General features: G+C 39.6%; 1 protein-coding gene across 1 annotated transcript in view; it reads right to left on the reverse strand.

Moving 5' to 3' along the window:
* Positions 1-22,730, reverse strand: part of LOC133979611 (protein unc-13 homolog C) — a 102,365-nt gene extending 79,635 nt beyond the window's left edge. The window contains exons 1-6 of the mRNA XM_062418165.1: positions 18,668-22,730; positions 6,813-6,844; positions 6,435-6,481; positions 5,375-5,453; positions 2,916-2,921; positions 2,484-2,555 (exon numbers count right to left, since the gene is read on the reverse strand). Coding sequence (XP_062274149.1) covers positions 2,484-2,555; positions 2,916-2,921; positions 5,375-5,453; positions 6,435-6,481; positions 6,813-6,844; positions 18,668-22,730 — 4,299 coding nt within the window. The remainder of the gene's footprint in view (positions 1-2,483; positions 2,556-2,915; positions 2,922-5,374; positions 5,454-6,434; positions 6,482-6,812; positions 6,845-18,667) is intronic.
* Between the last annotated feature and the right edge of the window lie 204 nt (positions 22,731-22,934).

Here is a 22,934-nt window from a genome sequence, read left to right on the forward strand (position 1 = left end):
TCCCAGCCAAGTAGATTTTTTATTTTCTATTTTACAAAGTTACTCCATTACTGAGCATGTTAAGTGTGTAACTCTTTTTTTCTGCCTTGGCATTTAAAGAAAGTAGCATTTTATGATGAGTTTCTTTCCTCCAGTCTATTTCTCTCTTTTCAAATATTCCCTCTCTACTGACACTGCATGTCACACTTTGCAGCAGATGTGTTAAGAGTGCTATACGTGTGAGTTTCATGTGTTACACTGTGAGGTAACCTTTGGTGATGTGCAAGACACCGTTTGAGCTGATTGACAGCCGCAGCCTCTGCCCGACAGGGAATAATCTAATCTATCCTCCTCCTTTCACCCCTCCTTTCCAATTTCACCACCTATTGTCCTTGTCAACCACTTCATTGACACTGCTATCCTCCTCATCCTGTCCCAGCCGTCTACACTTCTAATCTTTTGCTTTAAGTACTATACCATTTCAGCCCTAACAAGTAATCACAAAGAACATGTGAGCTGTGTGTAATATTTCGACAACTGCAAGCGTTTTAAACTCAATCTAATATTTTTTACTGCCTGGAAATATTTGCATTACTACCCAAAAATGACCTGCGCAGAGATCAAAGGCATGTATAATATGGTGTTGTGTATTTGCCTGCTCACAGCTTGCCTGATGGTATCTGAACTGATTTAAAGCAGCACATCACATGCTATTTCTAGATACTCTTTGACCCATGTCTCCCTCCTTCCTTCCTATAAATGAGACCCTGCCTTTGTCTCACCAGGTAAGAACAACCCTAGTTTATGTTGACAGTCACCATTAACAGACTCTGGTGCTCAGATCAGATACAGCTCAGAACATTAAGCGGACACACGGGCCGTTAGTTGGCCCACATATAATGTTCCTTTCTGCTCTAAAAAGCAGATGCATAGGAAACATGACGCAGAAAGAGAGAAGCATCAAGGGAGAGAGTTCTATACGTCAGCTAGTGTGTTTAATAAATTAAGTTCAATTAAAATGTATTAAGTTAAAAGAGAGAAGAAAAAAGAGAAAACAATGCTAATCTAAATGGATTGGAACATCTCTCCAGGGAGTCGAGGGCAAATTGTTCAACATGGATGCCTGATCAGTGACTTCAGGGCTGTGGGGTCATGATGACAAATCACTCTCTGCTTTGCTCTCCTTTAATCCTTTTCTCACACTTCCTCTCCTCTCCCTGCCCCGTCTCGTCCACTAACACCTCTGCATTCTTAAACAGCAAATGGTCATTTACTGAGTACTCTTGCACTCCTCACAGGAAAGCACTCTACTGGACTTAATGCAGCAGATAAAACTCTGACATCTGCTCGTCCTACTTACCAAGACCACACAATCTGCAGCTTTGCTCAGAACTCAGCTACCCTCCACCACCAATTATTAAACTCTTCCCTGTTTTTTCCTCATCAGAATATTGGACATCTAACCCTAAAGCGCAAGCTTTTGCTCGCCAAAGAATCAGCTGTCTTTGTACACACATTAATACAGAGCATCTATCACGTCATTTCTCCCTCATCTGGGACAGTGGTTGTTCATCCCTAAAGCCCCTTTAATCAAACCCATGGCTATTTGTAAGCAATTGAGATCCTGTCACTTCAGGGCAACAGGGCATGTGGACCATGAAACCAAATGAAGTGTGTCAAATAGAAAAACGATATGAAAATGCACACAAATTGAGTGCCATGTCTCTTGTTTGAAAAGATGAAATATTTTTGAGCACAATTTAATCCAGTAATCTTGTAGGCTTAGGCAGCCTCATGTTGCACCTCAGCGGATATGAACTTGTCGGCATGTTTGTCTTGCTAAGAAACTGCTTTCTCCCGCTGTTTGCCTCCTATAACACTGCCTTCCCTCTGGGAGGGAAGAATTGCAATCAATTAATGCAGGGAGAGCTTTGGAGGTCAACACAAAAGTGTCTCTAGTTATTGACTGAGACATTCTGCCTTTTCTATAGCTCTGCCTTCCTAGATGAACACTGCTTATTATTATTAATCGCCGGGCATATGAAATGATGGGACCATCTCTTAATTTCTGGACTCAACCAAATGATCTGACAGTAACAGCACAGCAGAAAGAGTGAGTATCTGGCCATGGAGACCATTTTCATAAACTGCAGTGTGTATTACTGTACAGAGAGACAGGCAGAGAGACAGGTGATGACTGTGTGTACATCCAAAGAAATAAGGCCAGTAAATGATGCAATACATCTCATTTTCATTTTGGAACCCTGTGTTCCTGGCAATGTGATCCTGAACTCTGAAGTACAATGACTGCAGCAAACAGCACAGCTATAAAAGTTTGTCAGTGATCCAGCACCCTCCGCTTCCAAACACCACCCTAAAATTTAATGAGAACATGGGTCCAGAATCCTATGTCTCTGCAGAACCCTCCATTACCCACCTAGACTCCACATTACCAAGACAATGATTCCCATGCAGGCAGAGAGTATGGACACGTTAGTACTCACCAGATCTTCATTATTCAGAGTGGACCGGTTCACCAGAGCGAACGAGATGCCTGCCTTTCGAGCAGTGAGGGTCTGAGAGAAGAGGAAAAAGAAATGTGATGAAGAGGAAGAAATCCACTGACCCATTTTACTTTTGTGCAGTTTTACACAGTATAACAATGGATTTACAGACGGTGGCCTGTAGAACACTCAGAGTTGCAGCTAATGACTGAATGATAATATAGTAGCGTAGAAGAAAATGTCATATAGAAACACTGAATCATTTATTTTGGTCCCTAAATCTAACAACATAAGAATAACTTTTAGATATAAAAAAATTAGCTAAAATAGTAAACAAATTCATCAAAACAAACAATATCTGGATATTTGGATATTACTGATACTCTGTATCTGTTGCCCCTAACTTCAAGAACAGACAGACAGTATGCTTACCAAAGCCTGTGATTTCCAGGTGGCCATGAAAAGAGAATGAAAGAAATAAAGAAATTGAATTAGACAGGTAGTGGGAGGGTGAATTGTGAAAGCACAATCAGCAGAGTAATTGTATTTAACCATACTGAGCGCATAGGTGTCTCAACTGCCATGCAGGACTGACTCGTTAGGGCACAGAGCTCTTGAAAAATAACTACTATTGAGAGAGATTATACAGCCGTTGCATGATTCTTTATCCACTCATGCATTGGAAGTTACTAAATTGCAGTCATGCTTGGCATTTATATTCATTTCTCTGTTGGATGAAGCTTTGATCATATTTTCTGCTGTCTGCTCTGCACATTAGTTTGACACACAGTAACACAAGACACACAAACTCATGTATGGGTGAAGCCAGCTGTACTGCACGGCACTGACTCGCGCACACACAACACTGACTCACACACTTAAAAAACACACGCATCGGTTCAAACATTCACAAATTTACTCAAACATGTACAATATGCGCCCACATGAGGCACTCTCACAAACACAAACAGGTAACACACAGACACACACAGATATACACATGAAAATTAGCTATATTATATTAATATCCATTGAGTCTGGGTGACCAGAGATTGATAGACATTTACCCCATAGTGGAGGAAATTACGTAACAGAGGAATGCAGACATGGACAGCTGACAATATTGGATCAGTCTTTACCACGACCCTCTTGTTTGTACAGCCCAGCTATGGTAAAGATCCATGGAAGCCATGGAGAATGTAGGAGGGAATGTGACCTCTACATGAACTGTGAGTGTTGATGTAAGTTTATCAACATGCACCAGCACTGCTGAGGTTGCTGAGGGCAATACAATATGACCCTGTATCCAGTTAATATCTATTTAGCTACAATATAGCATTCAGTACTTTGTGATTTGATTTAAAACTTTTTTTTTCTGTTTGTTTATGTTTTTTGTATCCCGTCACAGTGTGGGGGAACCCTGCTGTCCATTCCAATCAAACGCTGTTGCTGCCCTGAAGCAATCGCACAGCAAATGGGGGACATTGACAAAGGAGAGGCATGAGAGGGGACCAATTAATCTGCTGACTACTGACTTCATCCCACGTGTAAAAGGCTTGTTCAGTGTCACTTTTACATGATTTAAAAGCCTCACACAGTTAAATCAGAAGTCAATGAAGTCTCTTGGATATATTTTTGGGTTGAGTTGTCAACATTTCAAGTTAAATACAATTTTCGAAACCTGCCGAGCAACAAAACAAAAAAAGAAGAAAAATGGCCATATCTCAGCGAGGCTGAAATCTGACAACTCACTGAAAAATATCACCCATAGCTGTTATGGGTCTATGTAGGAATGGCAAATATACACGCAAAATCCAAAAAAATCCAAAATAAAAGACGACAACCCATACTTACCAAGACATTGTTGGTTATTAATTTCATGAGAGATATGGACAAATACAGTATCAACTCATGTTGTTCACCGTGATATAAACATTTATCAGCATCTATGTGAATGACATCAAGCTGCATTATAATGTGTATAAAATGCATGTTGTATTACTTCACAAGAGACTTGAAATCTTTAAAGAGTATTAAAACAGGTTGTTTTTAAACAACTTCATTTAAAATAGTTGAGAACATATTTCTATCCTTTTTTGCTACAATACATGAAGATGAGAAACATAACAACACAAGACAGACACATACTGTGAAGCACATAATTGACAAACAGTTATAAACAGACATACTATTGGCATAACAGCAGCCTGTTGTCTTTCAGAAGGATTAACCATGTGGCACAGTGCTAAAGTGGACTGCACTGCAACAGGCCTCTCGGTGGGATATGTTATGACACATTATGTTGCAATAAAAACAAATGGGGATGCATCACTGTGATGCAACGTCTTAAACACCCTCTCTAGACTAATTAATCAAGCTATACAGTTATGGCTAAGAGTACTTTTAACATCCCACAAGGCAGTGCTCTACACTAAATTTCCAGTTTTAAGTAGTTGCTATCACTCAGGTCTTTACTGGTGTGTTTTTATCATAATTAAAATGTAGTGTCTTTCTAAAAATCTACTTCATTCATGGAACTGCAAAGCAGGTCTACACATGTGAGGTAAGTCAGTTTAATTATACAAATCATGTGCTGTAACATATTTATAATTAAATCCAGATTAAGTTATCTTTAAATAACCATTATCCTATTTTTGCAGAGACTTAAGCTAAAAGGCTATTATTTCAGTCCTGACAATATTACATAATAATAAAAGACAAACTCAATTACTCTATCCCAGCTTTACAATTATTTATCAGGTTGCCAGTAAAATCTTCAGCAGGAGTCCATACTCACACAGAGCAGGATTCCGCCAGTGTGGTATAATCTGGGATCACTCAGATAGATTTAACATAAATCACACATAACCTTGTTGAGGCAGATGACTCACCAGGTCTCGGACAAGAGGCACTGTCCTCTTGCGGCGTAAATCTGGCATGCTGTCAATACCATAAAGAATACTGCCAGCCCTAGAGAAGCAGACAGATTTAAGGTGTATTAATATCATAATAATACCATGCTGGGGGAGACATTACTACGGTGAAAGGGGGGCCTTGATTTACACAGCCGGCAAACACCGTGGATCATGCCTTCTGCCTAACCTGTCTCACCCTTTCCTCTCAGCTTCACATGGTGCCAACTGCCTACACTGGAGCTCTTTCTAATCCCTCTCACCCTCTGCTGTTTCCATAGACTCCCTCTTTCCTGTATATTCTTTATTTCTTTTTACAGTGTAGTGCTGCAGCATTTCCTATATCTATCAAATATTATGCCTATTATTGTATCATGTGCATATTGTGAATTCTGAAAATGGTATTTAATGTGATGGCCCACTGCAGTAAATACATTCTCCTCCACACCTTAAAAACAGACTTCAAACTGAGTTTTTCCAATTTCCTACAAGTTCCAGTTGTCTCTGTCTCTCTCTCTCTCTCTCTCTCTCTCCATCCTCGAATTCCCTTGTGCACACTGTACAGCTCCCTCACTACGCTCCTACAAGCTCTGCTCGATTCCTGTGAGGCTCTCAGTGGCATCACCTCAACTGTCACTCAAAGCCTCTCTAATGACCTCAACATGACATCAAGGCCCCAATGCCTCCACACAGATAAAGCTCCTCAAGCCTTTCTGTCAGCCCTCTCAGCGACATCAGTGGTATGACCCTTAAGATACACAACGTGACGAGCAGCAGAGGCCCTCGCCTTACCCAAGGGGCCCCATTTCTTGCTGCCTTTACGCACAACACATGTTGCAGATGGCTGCATAGCAACCTTTGGTAACGGAAGCTAAATTTGTTTATTAGCTTTTTTCCTCCCCTCCCACTATACTACAACGGTTGGCTTAAACTATCTTTCAAATCAACTTTCATAATAAGCCATTAAGTCAGACACCTTTCTGAATAACAATGATGTAAATGTGAACCCAGTAGATGACAAAAGTGAGCCACCACTCACCCTTCAGACTGCAAGCCGAGCAGTTTGGGGTCCAAAATACTGCGAGGCTGCAAAGAGAATAGAAACACACAATGTAAGACAAGATACCACAAAATAAGTGCACATAATCAGACACAAAGCAGCCAAATTAAAATAAAAGAAATATACAGTATAATACAGTACAGTGAGGCATATACAGTATATTTGGAGATCATTTCAGGACAAGATAAATGACAGGAGATGAAGAGTACAGCACAGGGAGAAGGGAGGGAAGCACCAAAGGCAAAAGACCAAATTATTCCACATCAATGTAATTTGTGGGCTCAAGACTGAGAGTATTGCCGCTCTCTGAGCTTCAGGCCAGATTTGTCTATTGTGTAACGCTCCCTCCTCACTGACCAAAATGTCCACTTTGAAACACAAATCATTTTCTGAAACGAGAGGAATAAAAGGATAATCACCACAAAGTGACAACAAGATCACTCATAGGCACATGCAGCATTCACTTTCATACCAGATACCACTTCAATTTAACTGCAGGACAACAAACACACACACTCACTCGCCTTCAGGTAGATGTATTATTTGAAAATCAATTCTACATTTCACCACATACCACACAAATACGCACACAGTATAGACACAATCTCACAAATACATGCAAGGGCACACATATATCCAAATAGTTCATGTAAAACAATGACATAAAACCTGAGTATCCAAAGCACTGCAGTCTGAAAGGAGAAAATGACAGGAGGGTGGAGAGTTAGAAAGGAGCATCTTACTGGAAAAGACACACACTTAGGTCTCTAATCTACTATTACTGCCTAACTGCACAATTCTGTTTTGCCAAACAATTTATGCAGAAATGGAGACAGAGTCAACATGTCCCTCAGGGAGAATGGCTCTAAACAGAGGAATACTGTAGAGTACACTGTATACAGTTGAACCAGTCACTGTTATACAACAGGAGGCTCTCAGCTGACAGTTTAATTGTGGAGATAAATCTTGCACATAAAATTATCAAAATCAACGCAGCACAAATTTTAAAATGATGCCTTTGATCAAATACCTGTTAACACTCATAGATATGCAGACATGGGACATTAGGTAAGCATAAGAGATTGGTATCATTTTGCCATTTTAGAGACGAACTGTGAGAGGGCAAGCCCTTTAAATAAGCAAGACTGCTTAGGTGTAATTACTGCACTATTGATCCATGGGTGATAAATGGCAGCATAATCCTGATCTAATGTGCTACACACAGAAAACAGCTGTTCACAAGAGAAAGATCAAGTTGCTGCTCTGATTAAAACAACAAGATGCTTGTTGTTGACATGCAGTGACTGCATTATTGGCACTAAATTACACAATATTAGACAGCTTCTCTTCCAAAAATGTCCAGTTTCTATTCAATTTTGTTTTGTCTGTTGACTTAAAAGTTTTTTGTTTTTGTTTTTTAAAACACAACATGAACATACTAATTGATACTCATTATAACAGTAATAACTCTGGACCTGCATTGATTGAGAAGACAGTACATGGGATTGGGTGGATGCTTTTACCCAAAGTGCTTTATAATACCATTAGTGCTCATCACAAGTGTATAGCTTTTCATAATGAGTGGTATTTGTGGATGCATTGATAATATAAAAACATTACAATGCATTCCGGTCAACATTAAAACAAGGTTGTCCAAATTATTTAAAAGACAGATTTTTGTAGGAAAACAACTTTTTTTTTCTTCAACTGTGACAGTATATCACACGCAGAGCAACATGACTTAAAAAAAAAAAACTAAAGTGTGATTTGGTACCATGGACAGCGATCAGCTAATTTACTTTCAGCACAACTATACAAGATAGAGCCATCGTCTCTACAAGCAAGTCTGCAGCTACACTAGATAAAGCCAGACCACAAAGATAGGCTATATAGGCTGCTGATATAAACCTCATTTCACAGGTGCCTTAAATCTGTAGAAGAAAAATATAATTGATTGGTAGGAAACCTTTGTGCCTATGTGCTGTGGGCAAAGTGTTGAGGTGGCAACACTGGCAGTAAATCCTGCATCGCAGTGCCGACACACAGGGTCACACTGCGCATAGATCAGAGCTCACCGGAACAGAAAAGCCTGCACGAAGCTGATAGTATGGTACAACTCGGACTGACCTCTGTTCCAGGAACACACATTCACATTCAGACACACTTTCACACAGACAAACAAATATACACTGGTGAATGTTTATATACACTCACACACTAACATGGGTGCACAAACACACTCTGAAGGAGAAGAAACCTTCATAAAACAATCACAATCAAGAAACCTCCGCCTCCACGAACGCGCACTATATATATATAGTTTTCTTTTTCCCTGTAGGAGCAGCTGGAGGTGGAAGCTGTGGCCCGCTTTTGTCGGTCATTGTCAGTCGCTACTGTCTGTTTACGGCTATCTCCGTGGATCATGGATGCATTAAAATGCCGTGGATCCAAAACAGACTCTCTTCCGGGTGGGGGGGGGGGGCGCACGCGATTACGTAATGCGGAAGTGGAAAACAGGCAGGTCGCTCGGCCAATCATATCATTCTGTCCGAATGATATGATTGGCCAGAGTTTTCACAGAATATTATGAGAATGGAATAATGATGAATTTCTATGCCTGGTGGATCTCTCTAGCATTTTAGAGTGCCATTACCTTATTAATAGCATTTTAACATAAACAAAAAAAAGTGTAAAAATGTAACAAAGGTAAGGGTAGCTTATGTCTTATGTCTTAAAAAAACTTTCAAGTCTCATGGAAAAGACCATGTCCAACACAAAAAGCCAAATGTTTTTATACAATAATTCACATTTTTATCCCTGCTGCTCACTGACAAGCAAAACTGAACCTCAAAATGCATCTGAAATCACACCGTCATTAATGTTACATTGTTATTAAACTAGCCCCTACGTTAACAAACCAGGAAAGGTTCTAATTCACGTATGTGAAACATACATATTTGAAAAGTTTAACTTCTAATGATATTGTGCACATTAGCTTCCTGTTGGCTTATTGATGCAGTCACAGTTAATGTGATTAGTTCCACATGTGCTTAGCTTGTGACAGTATGACAAGTTTAAAAGTGAAAAAGATTTCTTTACAACAATAAGCTAAGTGACATTATTTTTCGCTACTCACTGTAGCTCAGTCATGGTTGCCTGCGGTAGGCTATTTAAAATGTGTAGAGACAGAAAATGAGTGTACGCACTAAACTATAGTATCGCTACATTACCAACATCCCTGTCCTGACAGTGAAGGTTTCCCTCCAATTTTGAACAAAATCTAGGTCATTAAGTAGCAGTAACTACAGACACAATGTGTGAAAGACAACTATTGAACCATTACCAGAGGGTCTTTTTCTCTTCTTTGTCAGAGCTAAATGTTTCAGTCCAGTCAGCAGCTTCACTGAATTCACAGAAATTAAACTGATGTCCATCAATTTCTCTTACCCAACTCTCAGTAAAACAGCAACCAAGCCCAAACGTCATCTTGAAAAAAGTCAAATAAAGCCCACAGCTTCATTGTATGGTTGTTTGATGACTTTCTTGCAGCTTTCGTTGTACATTTATAATGACAATAAAGACTATTCTTATCTTATCTTATTTTCTTATCTTACACTGAACATATAATCACATTACCACTGCCATACGTATTGAAAACCTCTCTGTAGACAAGGAACAAATTAATATGGTCAAACTTTTAACACCATCTGCAATGTCTACAATATCTGTATTTTTTATGCTTGCACTACTTTTTCTATCAGTTGTCTTAGCATTAATACATCTTAATAGATGGTGGCAAAACCAGAATATTTTCTTTGTGTAGTAAAGAAATAAGTAAATAGAGGTAATACCAAAACATTTCATATAGCCATATCTTATTAAAATCTCTGGCATTAATAATCTCACAAATTACTCTTAACTCTGTGACAACACAGGAGAGAAAATGAAAATAGGAGATGTGTGTAGTGAAAGGTTACAGCTCTCTAAGCTTTCTAATAAAATGTGGTAAGTCAAAGTGAGATATGAACATCCTGGGGCCTGAGCTACCACTTTGTTTACCCCCTTGTCCCTCAGATGACTCAAACAACACCGCATGACACAGTATTTCCTACAATAGAAGAAATAACACCTCAACTAGGGTTTATTTAGTTACATTTTAGCTCAAAAATAGAATCCCTCGAGGCATGAATCAGGAATAAAGCATAGGGGTAAAATGGGATATCATCCAACACCTAATCAAAGAAAAACGCCTGTTTTGTTTTTGAAACTGAGATTGAATTTGTACAGATGAATGGAACACTACTGCCTTAATCACTGTTAATTATTATGCAATCGTTCTCGTGCAAGTTTGAGGGAAAATATTCAAGCACGAGTATTACGTGGTGACACCATAATCAGAGAAAGCATACAGTGTCTAATCGGACAGCCAGAGGTAATGTATTGCAAACTAGAGTCATAGCTCCTCCAAGAGCGTAAACTGTGGGAAAAAAGCTTTTCCTGTTTATAGCAGCCAGATGAAAACAGCAATACTGAAAACAGCAATTCAGGCAGTGCTTTGAATTGGATGGTATCACTTAAATCTATGGAAGCCCATAGGGAAACAATTTCACAAGGAGGTGAAAATGAAAAATCAACAATCCAATATGCAATTTCATTTTCATATACTCTTATGGGTGTTCTATGACCATGTTAAAACGAAAACGGAAAAGCTGTTTGATATTTAAAAGTTGCAACCCACTGTATAGTGGACAGATTTCAAATTAAAATGCTATATAAAAAGTAAAAGTATTTAAGTTAAAATTTAAAATGCAGTTCTATAACAACAATTTCTTTTTCAGATTTATTCTGAAAATTGACAGTATCAAATCATTAAAAAATTGTATTTTAATTTTAATGTTGAATTAAATATTGCTTACATAAATTGAAAATGAGGTTACATTTTTTTATATTTCATTTTAATTTTCAAATGTTAATCAACATTTGAATATTTTCCACTGTATAGTGGGGTACAAATTTCAGAGAAAAAGTCAAACAGATTTTACATTTTCATTTTAATATGGCCATAGAATTACCTAGGCGAGTATGTGAAAATGAAAATGCAAATTGGATTACTGCATTTTCATTTAAATTTTTACTTAAATAACATAAACATGTGGAAAATGACAATGCTATTTCAAAATTCACGTTATCATTTTAATAAAGTCCTCTATGGTCTTCCATAAAACTACAACAGAGACTCTTCATACCCTGTATCTGCATTTTTCATATCCACACTTTCTTGAGATATGGTGCACTAAGCATAAAGAGGGTCTACCTCCTTTGCTCCCTCAGGAGCAAGCAGCAAATTTCACTAGCAGCAGACCTCTATAAATATTCCAAGCAAGGTTGACCTGGTTACAGAATGCCCTTGGGAGTGTGAATTAGCATCTGAATACAGACGCTGCTGTAGCCAGTTGAAGACAGGCCTGGCAAGAGTGGCAGTACTGCTGAGACTCCCTTCACAGCTCCCACACAGACCAGCCAGCACGCTTCAGAGCACGTGCGTGGTGAGCACACATCAGCTACAAGAGATGAAGGCATAGAGCTAATGAGGGGGGAGTATAGAGAAGCCATATGTGTTCTTCCATCTATATCTATTTCTCCATCAATATTGATAATGAATTTGGATCAAATGTTTCCAGTGTTTTCATCCACTCTTCGCGAGGAGGTGAAAGAGAGTGCAGACAATCTGAGGTAGATGGTAACAACGATTGCTTAACACTGGCAAAGAGTATCTTTAAAGATGTGGTATTCTGTCCTTTTTTGATTCATTATATACTGAATTGATTTTAAACATATGTGACATTTTAATTCACCAAAAGTTCTAAATCTGACTTTCCTAACATCACAGATTCCCTCTGTCCTCCAGCAGGACATTTACATAAAATATGCACTGTTAATGACCATCTTCTTTGATTGGCTGGAGTTTCACCCCCACCCAATCAGAATACGACCGAATGAAAAATGAAAATTGATTTACACCACATCTTTACCTAAAGTATTGTCTACAGCAATGTATGGAGATGCAAAAGAATATAGTCTTATCCTTAATGAAAGGGAAGAACCTGATGTTGCACAGTTCAGACTTCAACAGGGTGTTTCCAAATGGTAAGATTATGTCTGAGTTTGCTCTTTTTCAAATGTAGCCAGCATTCATTGGCTTAGCTTTAGCAGAGATATATCATATTTTTTTAGCTGAGTAACAATGTTTAGGAGTGTGCTTGTTTTAAAACTTCCTCAAAAGATGGAAAAAGTTGAAAACACTGCAGTGTACTGAGACTTGTAAAGCAGTCAGTCAGCTGTAATTTTCAGCCATTCCTGACAGAAATTCTCATTTTCTGGAAGGATGCAAAAACTTTTAAACTTCTGGACAACCAGCAAAACTTCGAGTGGGGCTGAAATGCAAACTCTGACTGAAGAAGCTGCAGCAAGACTGGGCTCATACTAAAGCTTCCCGTATTTTTTAATTTGACTTTCTGGTCTGACATAGTAACAGACTTGCCTCAACAATGCTTGTGTGCAACAAGTTTCAAAATTTGAAATAACTTAATAATAAGACCAAGGAGATAGAATTGAGTAATTTTACAGAGCAAGAGAGCCTGACTATGGGCCTGATTTACTAAGATCCTAAATAGTGGGTACTAAATTGCGTGCATGGTGCAATAGATTGCGCGTGCCGTTTGCATGAGGTTTGCGGGTGATCTACTAAGAATAACTGCGTAAATGAAAACAGGTGCAACAGGGAGGAGACAGCAGTATTTAAATGAGGGTTTTGCGTGTCTTTATGGAGAGTTTGGACGAGCAGAAAGCTGCAAAATGAAATGTGATCAGGTTCTAGTGGAAGAGGTTAACAAATATATTGAGTTATAACAAAAACAAATATTACAAGAAAAACCGACATATGGGAGAGTATTTGTGACGAAGTCAATGCTGTTAGTAAAACCAAAAATATTCCATATAAATCACAATGCGTGTGCTAAATAACATATTTGCATTTTCTCCTCTCTGTATTTTGCACACTGGGGTTGAAACGTTTCATATTACATATTCATTATGGCAAATGTACTAAATGGACAGCACGTATTATCTTGCACAGTTGAAAGACGCAAACCTCAGTGCGCTGCGTTCGTAGATCAGCTTGCACATTTTTTGCGGGTGATGTCAAGTTTGCACACTTTTTTACACACGCAAACCTTTAGTAAATCAGGCCCTATGACCGCAATCCACCTCCCAACCCCAAACTACACTAAAGTTTGACTATATGATAAAACACACATTAGCTTTCCTTTTTATGGTTACTCCTGCCTCACATTTCTTCTCCTCATCTTGGCCTGCTTCATCCTATCTCAAGATGTTTTTTGCATTGTTGATTACAGTGAAAACTAACACTGACTATTTCCAGTGTCTGAACTCATACATCACTGTTCACAGAACTGGTAAACACTATTGAAAAATACAGAAACACCAAAACAAACTATTAAAAGGCCAGTAACTCACTTCTAAAAACAGATAAAAAGCCATTCTTCAGTGAGGATAGACGCTTGCACATTTACATTTGGAGTCATATGACGCTACTGCACGCTTCACCTCGCATAATAACTCATCTTTCCTCATAGTCTAACAAAAGCAATACATAAAAATAAGAATGCATAGTCACAGGCAATAAATAGCAAGAAATTACAGTACAGAAATGTTAAAGATATGTTTTATGCTTGAGATGATTTATAAACAACATCGCCCTTATATAATTTGTCCATCAGAGAGCACTGAAAAGTTCATTAAAAAAAAAAAGTCCCATTCAGAACATATTGGTCACAATTTAATAACAATTCTTGTTGTTTTGTTGTTATGTTAAAAGGTGTAGGACCACATATTGTACCTAACAAGTTTTCCAAATTAAATGACATAGTGCACTGCTTGTCCATTCCCTTAAGAATGACACATATTAGCAATTTCTGATCTAATGCTGCTATCAACAGGTAGACATTGTTTGTCAGCGCCCTGCAAAACTCAAAATGCAACTGCAAACAAAAAAAATCAGTGACAAAAACAGATAAGTTTAGGGAAAGTTCATGGTTTCAGTTAAAGTTAAAACTTTGTTAAGGTCAGTTTCGTCATCATCGTTACAGTGATAACCACTTGGTTAAGGTTAGGTAATGGTCATAGTCATGGTTTAAAGCTGCAGTTGGTAACTTTGAGGAGAGAGAGGACTTAGCATCAAATTTGAAGAAGTACAACTTTCAGATCCTTCCCCCTCCCTCTCGGCTGCACTCCTGCCCTGCCTCCAAAGTCCCTCCCCCAGAGGAGCGCGACGGCACGCGACCGTGTATGCTGTTGTTGGTAACGGAGGTATCAGTAGTTTTGTCCTCGCTGATTGTTGTTGCTGCGCCATTACTTTCTCTACGCTCCTGAAGCCGCTCTCGGAGATATGAGCTTGACCGAGCTGAGGAGGAAGGGGGAGGGGCTGTGTGCGTGAGCAGTGATTGACAGCTGTCAGACACTCCATCAGACACCATCCTGGCTCGGTTTCTGGCAATTTGCCAATTTACAGTAGGAGCAGTAGGTGGGGCTAGATGAGCCTGTTTTTTTGGGGGTTTTTTTACAGATTACTAGTTTCATGTAAAGCTGTCTTTACATAGTGACAGTCTTAGCAAATATGACAAAAAGTTACTTTTATAAGACTTACCAACTGCAGCTTTAAAGGAACCAGTGTTGACTGTTGGTAGGAAATGGGAAACGAACGGCAGTCTCCAATGTTAAAGTCAGAGGTGTTGTTGTCTGCACCATCATCCCCTGACCTCTTCCCTCTGTAGACTCAGTGGCTCGGTAATAACGCAACATTACTTCCTCCTTTCCTCCTAATGGTCAACAGTCATAATTACTGTGGCCGCTGAAGAGCTTTGTCACTTAATGTAAAGTGATGTTGCTTTTGAGGATTTGCTGAAACGACTGATTCTTTTTAATGGGTTAATGGATTTTTTGGGAGGACAGTATCATTGTGCCAGATTTTAAGACCTCCCATTTCAATAATGGCTTAAGCCTCAAAAATCTATTATCAGTTTGGCCTTACAAGAATTATTGATGCATCCTCTCCCTATATTAATCCTGAAGGGACACTCATGTATCATTTTATCTGATATAACTGTGGTGTCACATTTAAATAGAATTGAATGGAATTGATCACCTGTGGTATATCGTGGTAATAATTTAGATGATAATGCATAGTGTAGTCTCATACTTAACATGAGCTACAGATAGTAGTCTTAAAAGGTTGGCATGTATGGTCGCTTACAGCCAAATAAATGAGAGAGAATACTGTTTCAGAGTCAGAGTTTTAGTAAACAGTAACAGCCCTGCTGGATGCTGGGTGAATGTGTCCACTGAAAAGGTTTGTTCTTCCATCTGTCACACAGCCTCACAGTCTTCAGTGTAGCCTGTATTCCCTGAAGTAAAGTACATAGCTCACCATGAGTACAGTTGCAGCTACATATGTAGGTCAAAAACTTCTTTCATTTTAAATGAGAGCGGAAATTCCCTGGTCTCTTTTCATTCCAAAGGAAAGACTACTTTTCCTTCAACGAATCAATCCAAACAATTTATACACCCAGTTAATTTTTAATCACATCCTTTTTAAGTAAGCCTTGACCTATCAGTTACACAGCATTTTTATTCAAGGCAACTACTGTAGTGAAACAAAACAATGATTCAAAAAGACAAATGAGAGCACTGGCACAATATTCTGCTGCATGTAGAGAATAAAATATTTTAAATTTGAAACATCAACATATAGACATAAGGAACATATAGGCTGGTAGGTCAATATGGACTTCGATACGGACTTCATGTTCATGTTGCTTTAACTGCCTGTCAGCCCAATGGCACTCAATAAAAGACTGAAGTAATTTTTTATTCATCTAACTATAAAGGAAGGAATCTCTCTCTGTATATCTGTCTGTATGTCCTTTTGTATCTTGACAACCGTTCATCCGATCGATTTCACACTTAGCAGGCGTATTGCTGTGGACCTAAGGAAGTGCAATGTTACATTTTGTGCAATTTGGACACCCGATACGTTCACTATTTATAAAATTTGAATAAACAAGTGATCAGTGAGCCACATCGCTGTGCAGCAGCAGGGCTGCCAGTCTCTGCAACTGCATGTCATGAACACAGACGGAGATCAGAGAAGTAAAACCCTGCCGTGAGAGAATCGAAAACATCTCTCTTCATTCACTAATGTTAAAAGTTAGGCTTTGTTCCTGACAAGAGAGAGAGTGCGAGTGAGCTGAGCGAACGAGCGAGCTACCGAGAGACAGCACTGGTGAGGAGAGACAGCAGTAGAAAGCTTTCTCTGAGAGAGAGAAAGCCTGTGAATGACAGAAATACTTTATTTTCTGATTGTTTCATGGTCCTCCTCTGCATTTCTCCTTTTCATTCATCCAACAAATGCAGCAGTAAATACAAACAACAAGACAAATCTGCGTTGTTTTTTTCTCATGTGTGAATGCTGTTTCAAGCACGGCAGCCGAGAAGCGCACGCATGTGAGTGAGAGAAAGAGAAAGAGAGAGAGCATGGCAGAGTGTGGAGAGGAAGCAGTGGAAAGCTTTCTCTGAAACAGAAAGCATGTGAATGAAATAAATGACTGACCAATCAGTGGTGTGCAGTGTTTTCATAAATTTTAAGTATCAACTCAGCTTGAGAAAAGTTTTTTTCACATGGCATGCTCTAAAAACAGAAAAGTAGACAGCCAAAATAGAGCTTTTAATCATGAATAGGCAAATATTAGGCTCCTTCCCATGGACAGTTGAAAACTTGAAAATGAAGCCACAGAAAATAAGCAACATTAGATCCCTATATGATTGATCAATTTTATTGGAGGATGCACATTTTTTAAAAGCTATGTAAATGCAGCCCTCGTTATATTTGAAATGAGAAAAGATTCACTATTACAAATACTTAAAATCCATGTATTACAGAATGTTAGTTTCCATCTTGTTTTTGGTGTAAAGAGTCATTCAGACCTCACATCAGCAGTATTAATTTTCTATGTATTGAAGCAGCAATACCAAAGGCCAGCCTATCGGCCCGTTCTGAGCAGGCACATTTTGAACAGGCACTCCACTTGTTATGAAGAATTGATGGTAGGTTTGGAGGCCAGCTTTGAAGCCTATTAAATTTTGATGATACATGATAAACCTCCAGAAAACATGTTTGACATCTCATCCCTTGAACCACAGTCCACTACATTATAATCTAGTACTGCTCCATGGGAATACAAATACAATTAAGTGCCCACACTGACACTGCCCGCTGCCTTCAGAGAGAATTCCATCTTTCAACTCAAAGTCACCAATCACCAATTCAAAGAGACATCCATAAGCTGATCTAAGTTTGGGGTTCCTACAAATCCAAAAGTAATAAACCTACAAGTCTCAAGTCGTGGGCTTGTCTCGACCACATAAATTAATGTTATTCTCTGTGATTTATGCTCCCACTAACAACACAGAGGACCTGAGGTTGGATTTTAAGGCTTATCAGAGGTTTTGTAGGTTATAGGGCATTATCTAAATATTGTGTATACACTTTACATTACCATTGTACAAATCATACTATTGATTTAAAGATGTATTTATTTTTCATTTTAGGGACCCTTTGGTTTATATTAATTAATTATGTTATGGAAATAAATGTGCAGAAACTTCTGACTAAACTTTTTTGCTGTAACTTTTATTTATTTATTATTGCTATCTTTTTTATATATTTTGACAATGCTACTTATCATGTGTGGTAGTGTAGCTGCAACCATTTGACACATTTCCTTGTTGCTATCATCAGGGATACTCCAACATCTGCGACTTAAGTACTGATGACTCTACCCTCTCAGTGGCATTGTAAATTTGTACTACCTTTTTCTTGATGTTCATGTTAACTTGTTGTTTATCTCTCTTTGTCAGCCTCTCAAACAACTGCATCTGAGATGTGAGCTTTTTTAACTAATGTTAATTGTTCACAATTTTTAGTCAATTTAATGTAATACTCAAAACCAGGTGCTTTGTTTTTGCTAGTTACTGTAAATGTATACATTTGATTGAAAATCACATTGTTATGACCTCCCATGCTTTGCCAATGTAAAGTGAAACTGAGACAAATATTAAGGAGTGAAGAGTCATACCTCCTGCCAGGATCTGCTGCTCCAGCTCAGCCATCTGTTTCCTGTAGGCCCTCAATGCTGCCTCCTTGAATGTGGGTCGCACACGCTTCTTTGGGGGGGCTTCTGTGGGCATCTCCTCAGGAACATTTTTGTTTTCATCCTCCTGATGTTGAACCTCTTTTTCAGACATCTCAGCAGCCTCCTCTATTATCTCTTCTAACTCATCCAACTCCTCATCACCCTCCTCCATCTCCTCTGTCACATCATTGTCTTCAGTCTCATCTGGTTCTTCTACATCCACATACTCCACCATTGCATCATATTCAGCAGTGTCCTCAGTCAAATGGGTTTCATATTCCTCACTGTACTCTTCATCATACTGTTGATCCAAACTGCAATCATACTCCAGAACACATGCCTCTTTACTTGCCTCATAGTCTGCTGTGGCATCAAAATCTTGAGAGGCCTCAAAATCCTGAGAGACATCATTGTCTTGAGAAGCATCAATATCATCAGAAACATCATAGTCCTGAGTAGCTTCATACTCCTGCACAGGCTCCTCTGTCTCCTCTGTATCATTAGCATTGCTCTTGTTCTCCAAATTAGCCAGTACCTGCTCCATCACTTCAACATAGTGAGTCTCATTGTCAACTGATTGTTCTCCAGCCTCTGCCTCTGCACCTGTTTTGTCCTCCTCTGCATTGTAGAAGACAGGTTCTGTGTAGACATCTGAGTCTATGGTAGTACTGGAGTTATTTGCAGTCGAGGTGGACATGGTGCGGAAACGCCCCATGAATGAGGAAGAGGAGTTAGCGGGCTCCTCAGGAGGAGCAGGAGTATTCTGAGAACCAGACTTCAAAACAACCTCCAGAGCTGATTTAGCCCTTTGCAATGTAGAACCAAAGCCAAAACCAAAGGACTTCTCACTAAGATCTATGCTGAGCCTGCTGCTCCAAGACTTTGGCACCTCCTCAACTTTCTCTGTTCGAATCTCACTCTGACTACGGTACATAGTTGAAGACTTACTCTGGGCCTGGTGAAAACTATGATTGACATCCAACTCTGGGAATTTTTCTTTAGGAAGGGTTTTGGAGCGTTCCTTCAGGGCATCTTTAGGGACCACTTTAGAGGCCTCTGTTGGGGTTGCTTTAGGAGTCTCTTTGGCAGGCAGTATAGGACTCTCTTTAGGGGCTACTTTCTGGGCTTCTTTAGGTGGAGTCTTAGAAACATCTTTAGTTGTTACTTTACTAGTCTCTTTAGGTGCTACTTTAGCCATCTCTTTTGAAACCTCTTTTGGGGGTAGTTTTACAGGTTCTTTGGTAACTTCTTTAACAGCAATTTTCAGACCTTCTTTAGATGCAACTTGTGGGGGTTCTTTAGCAGGGACTTTGGGGGACACTTTAGGAGATTCTTTCGGGGACTCTTTAGGGGTTGAGATAGGGCTCTCAATTGGGGTTAATTTAGGGCTCTCTTTTGGTGACTCTTTAGGGCTTTCTTTTGGAGTCATTATCTGGTTTTCTTTTGGGGTTGCTTTAGGAGTGACTTTAACAACATCACTAGGAATTACCTTAGATGTCACTTTAGATACTTCTTTGATGATGGGCTTTGTGGCTTTAGGTGTTATTTTTTGACTGTCTTTAGGGAGGGCTTGAGAGGATTCTTTAGCTACTGATTTCTGAAGCTCTTTAGGTGACTCTTTAGGAGCTGCTTTAGATGTCACTTTAGGTGAAACCTTAGTAGACACCTTAGGACTTTCCTTTGCCAATATTTTGGTAGATTCCTCTTTTGGAACTGATTTAGTTTGTTTATGTGTCACTTTAGCAGTAGCTTTAGTGGCATCTTTAGAGGATACTTTCACACTTTCTTTTGGGATCACCTTAGATACCTCTTTAGATGGCCGAACAGATGTCTTGCTGACAGGCTCCCGTTCTGTGATGGGAGGAATGATATGTGTGGTTATAGGTGGTAGGGAAGGTTCTCTATCAAGCATCATGAACTCTTCATCCCCTTCAAATTGTAAATCAACCTCTTGGCATTTAGTGATGTTCTCTGGAAAACCAGGTATAGTTGATGGGTCAAAAGGACTGCTAACCTCTATGGAGACTTCCAACCCAGAGTCAGCACCTTGCTCCAGATGATGCCAGTCTTTCCAGGGTGATAGGTCACCTTGCAGAGAGACCTGGGAGCCACTGTAGTGGCTTCTGTCCCCAGACATACAGACAAGTCCATTGCTCACCCCGCTGTCAATTGTTTCTGTTGTCTCAACCTCATTGTGTTCATAAGGTTGATTCTCATGGCCGAGTGGGTGACTAGGACTAGCATACCAGGAGGAAGCCATGTCCTCTTGTTTTCTCTGCCACAGTTCCTGATCGGAGGAGGACAGCAGGGAGCAGCCATTAGCCCGTGTAAAGTATTGACTCTCTGAGAAGTCTTCTGAATATGACTGGCAAAGTTTTGAGCAGTCAGACTCAGAGCGGCTGAGTTTGGGGGTGGAATAGTCACTCTGGGAAAGCCAACCAGGGGTCAAATCAGAGTAGTAAGCCTTTGCATGCTTATCTGGGTCATAGTAAGAGTCATCAGCGTAGTGAACTGCGCCTGAGTAGCCTGCCTCTTCTCCTGACCGGCTATGGTCATGGGATCGCCTCTTTTCTGATTTGCTCTTATGAACAGGCTTTGAAATCACCATTGCATATTTATTTCTGCTTAATTCATCCAATTCTTTATCACTGTCCATTGAGTCCCAGTCATCACTCTCCACTACCTTATCCTTTCCTGAGACTTTTATATCCATGCTTTCATAGGTTTGTGAAGAAGACATTGTTTTGTCTTTTCTGTCCTTTCCATCATGAGTTAAGCTATCAGTAGAAACTGTAATACCAGTTCCTTTAAGTTTATAACATTTCTTCAAGACTAAATCCCTATCTTGTGTCGTTGCAAAAATAACAATAATCGGGCGGGGTTTTGCATTGGAACATTCTCTTTGTTGCCCTAACCTATGAGCAAGCTCAATTTTAATATTTTTCTGGGCATCAATGAAACCCATTTTGTCCTTTAGTATTTTATATATAAGACTTTCTGTTTTCTCTAAATTTTCTTCAGGAACATTGATGAACCGCAAGGTTGAATTATTGGCCTGATGGCTAATTTGTTTTATATAGTCATGGATATCACGTGTTTCTCTTCTAGATTGGACAAATCCAGAGCGAAGCTGCTCAATCTCACTCTGAACTACCTCCACACTACTGGAGATCTCATCAATGGAGCTCTTTAGGGCGTTTACATGGCCACGCAGCTCAGACAGTTCTGTCTCTATCTGGCTGATCCCCTGAAGCTCCTTGAAGATCATCTCCATAACATCCTGTGTTTGACTGATGCAACCTGTGGAGGAGGAGCCAGGCTCCAGGGTTGAGCTCTTTTGCTGCCGCCCAGCACGATCCAAGGACTTGCTCCGAATGCCCAGTGTTTTCCTCCAGTTGCTCACCTCAGAGTCTGAGGAGACACATTCCTGACTCTTCTTCCATTTTCTTAATTTACGTAGAGCACCCAGCCGCAGTGTGTGCAGACTGGAGCGTTCCACTCGTTCTCCCTCAGAACTGCCATCAGAGGGAGCCAAACTGATGAGGCTCTTCCTGTTTCGTCTTACTGGCATAGTGTGGGATTTATGCTCATCCAGTCTCCGGACAGGTTTTGTCTCACTCAAGGAGTCAGAGTAGCTACTATCAATTGAAAGAACCTCAGGAAAGATACTTTCATTATTATTCAAAAAAAGAGAGTTTTTTGGGAGTCCATTTGCTATAGCCACTCGATAACTGAAAGTGGGTGAAAGAGATGAGCAGTCGTTCTTTCCGTCGTCTTCTTCAAGTGATATGTTACGTGCCGAAGAGCATTTGGAAATCTTTTTAACTGTAGTCTTCAGTGTGGTAGAAATGGTTAGATTGTGTGCTTGCAAATCGGTGGTTAATTTGGGCTCTTTATTTTCGCTTCTCTCTTTCTTCTTTATTGGGTTTGCCAATTTCTTTGTAAACATTCCTTTGCAAATCTTTTCAATGTAGGATGATATAGTCTTGATTAGATCAGAAACCATGGATGGCAATCCTGTAGACTGTTTATTGTCATCTAGTGAAGGAGGAGTTGGCTGGGAATACAGCAGTGGTGAGCCAAGCACTATCAACCTGTGCTTGACAGTGGGAGCCCAGCTCACAATCAGTAAAACTGCAGTACGTGTAGAGGCTCACTAATAGTTTTAAATCCAACGGCCTTTCTCCATAAAAGGAACATGTCCCTGAAA

Source organism: Scomber scombrus, chromosome 1 (genome assembly GCF_963691925.1).
Source record: "Scomber scombrus chromosome 1, fScoSco1.1, whole genome shotgun sequence".
NCBI classification, from domain to species: domain Eukaryota; kingdom Metazoa; phylum Chordata; class Actinopteri; order Scombriformes; family Scombridae; genus Scomber; species Scomber scombrus.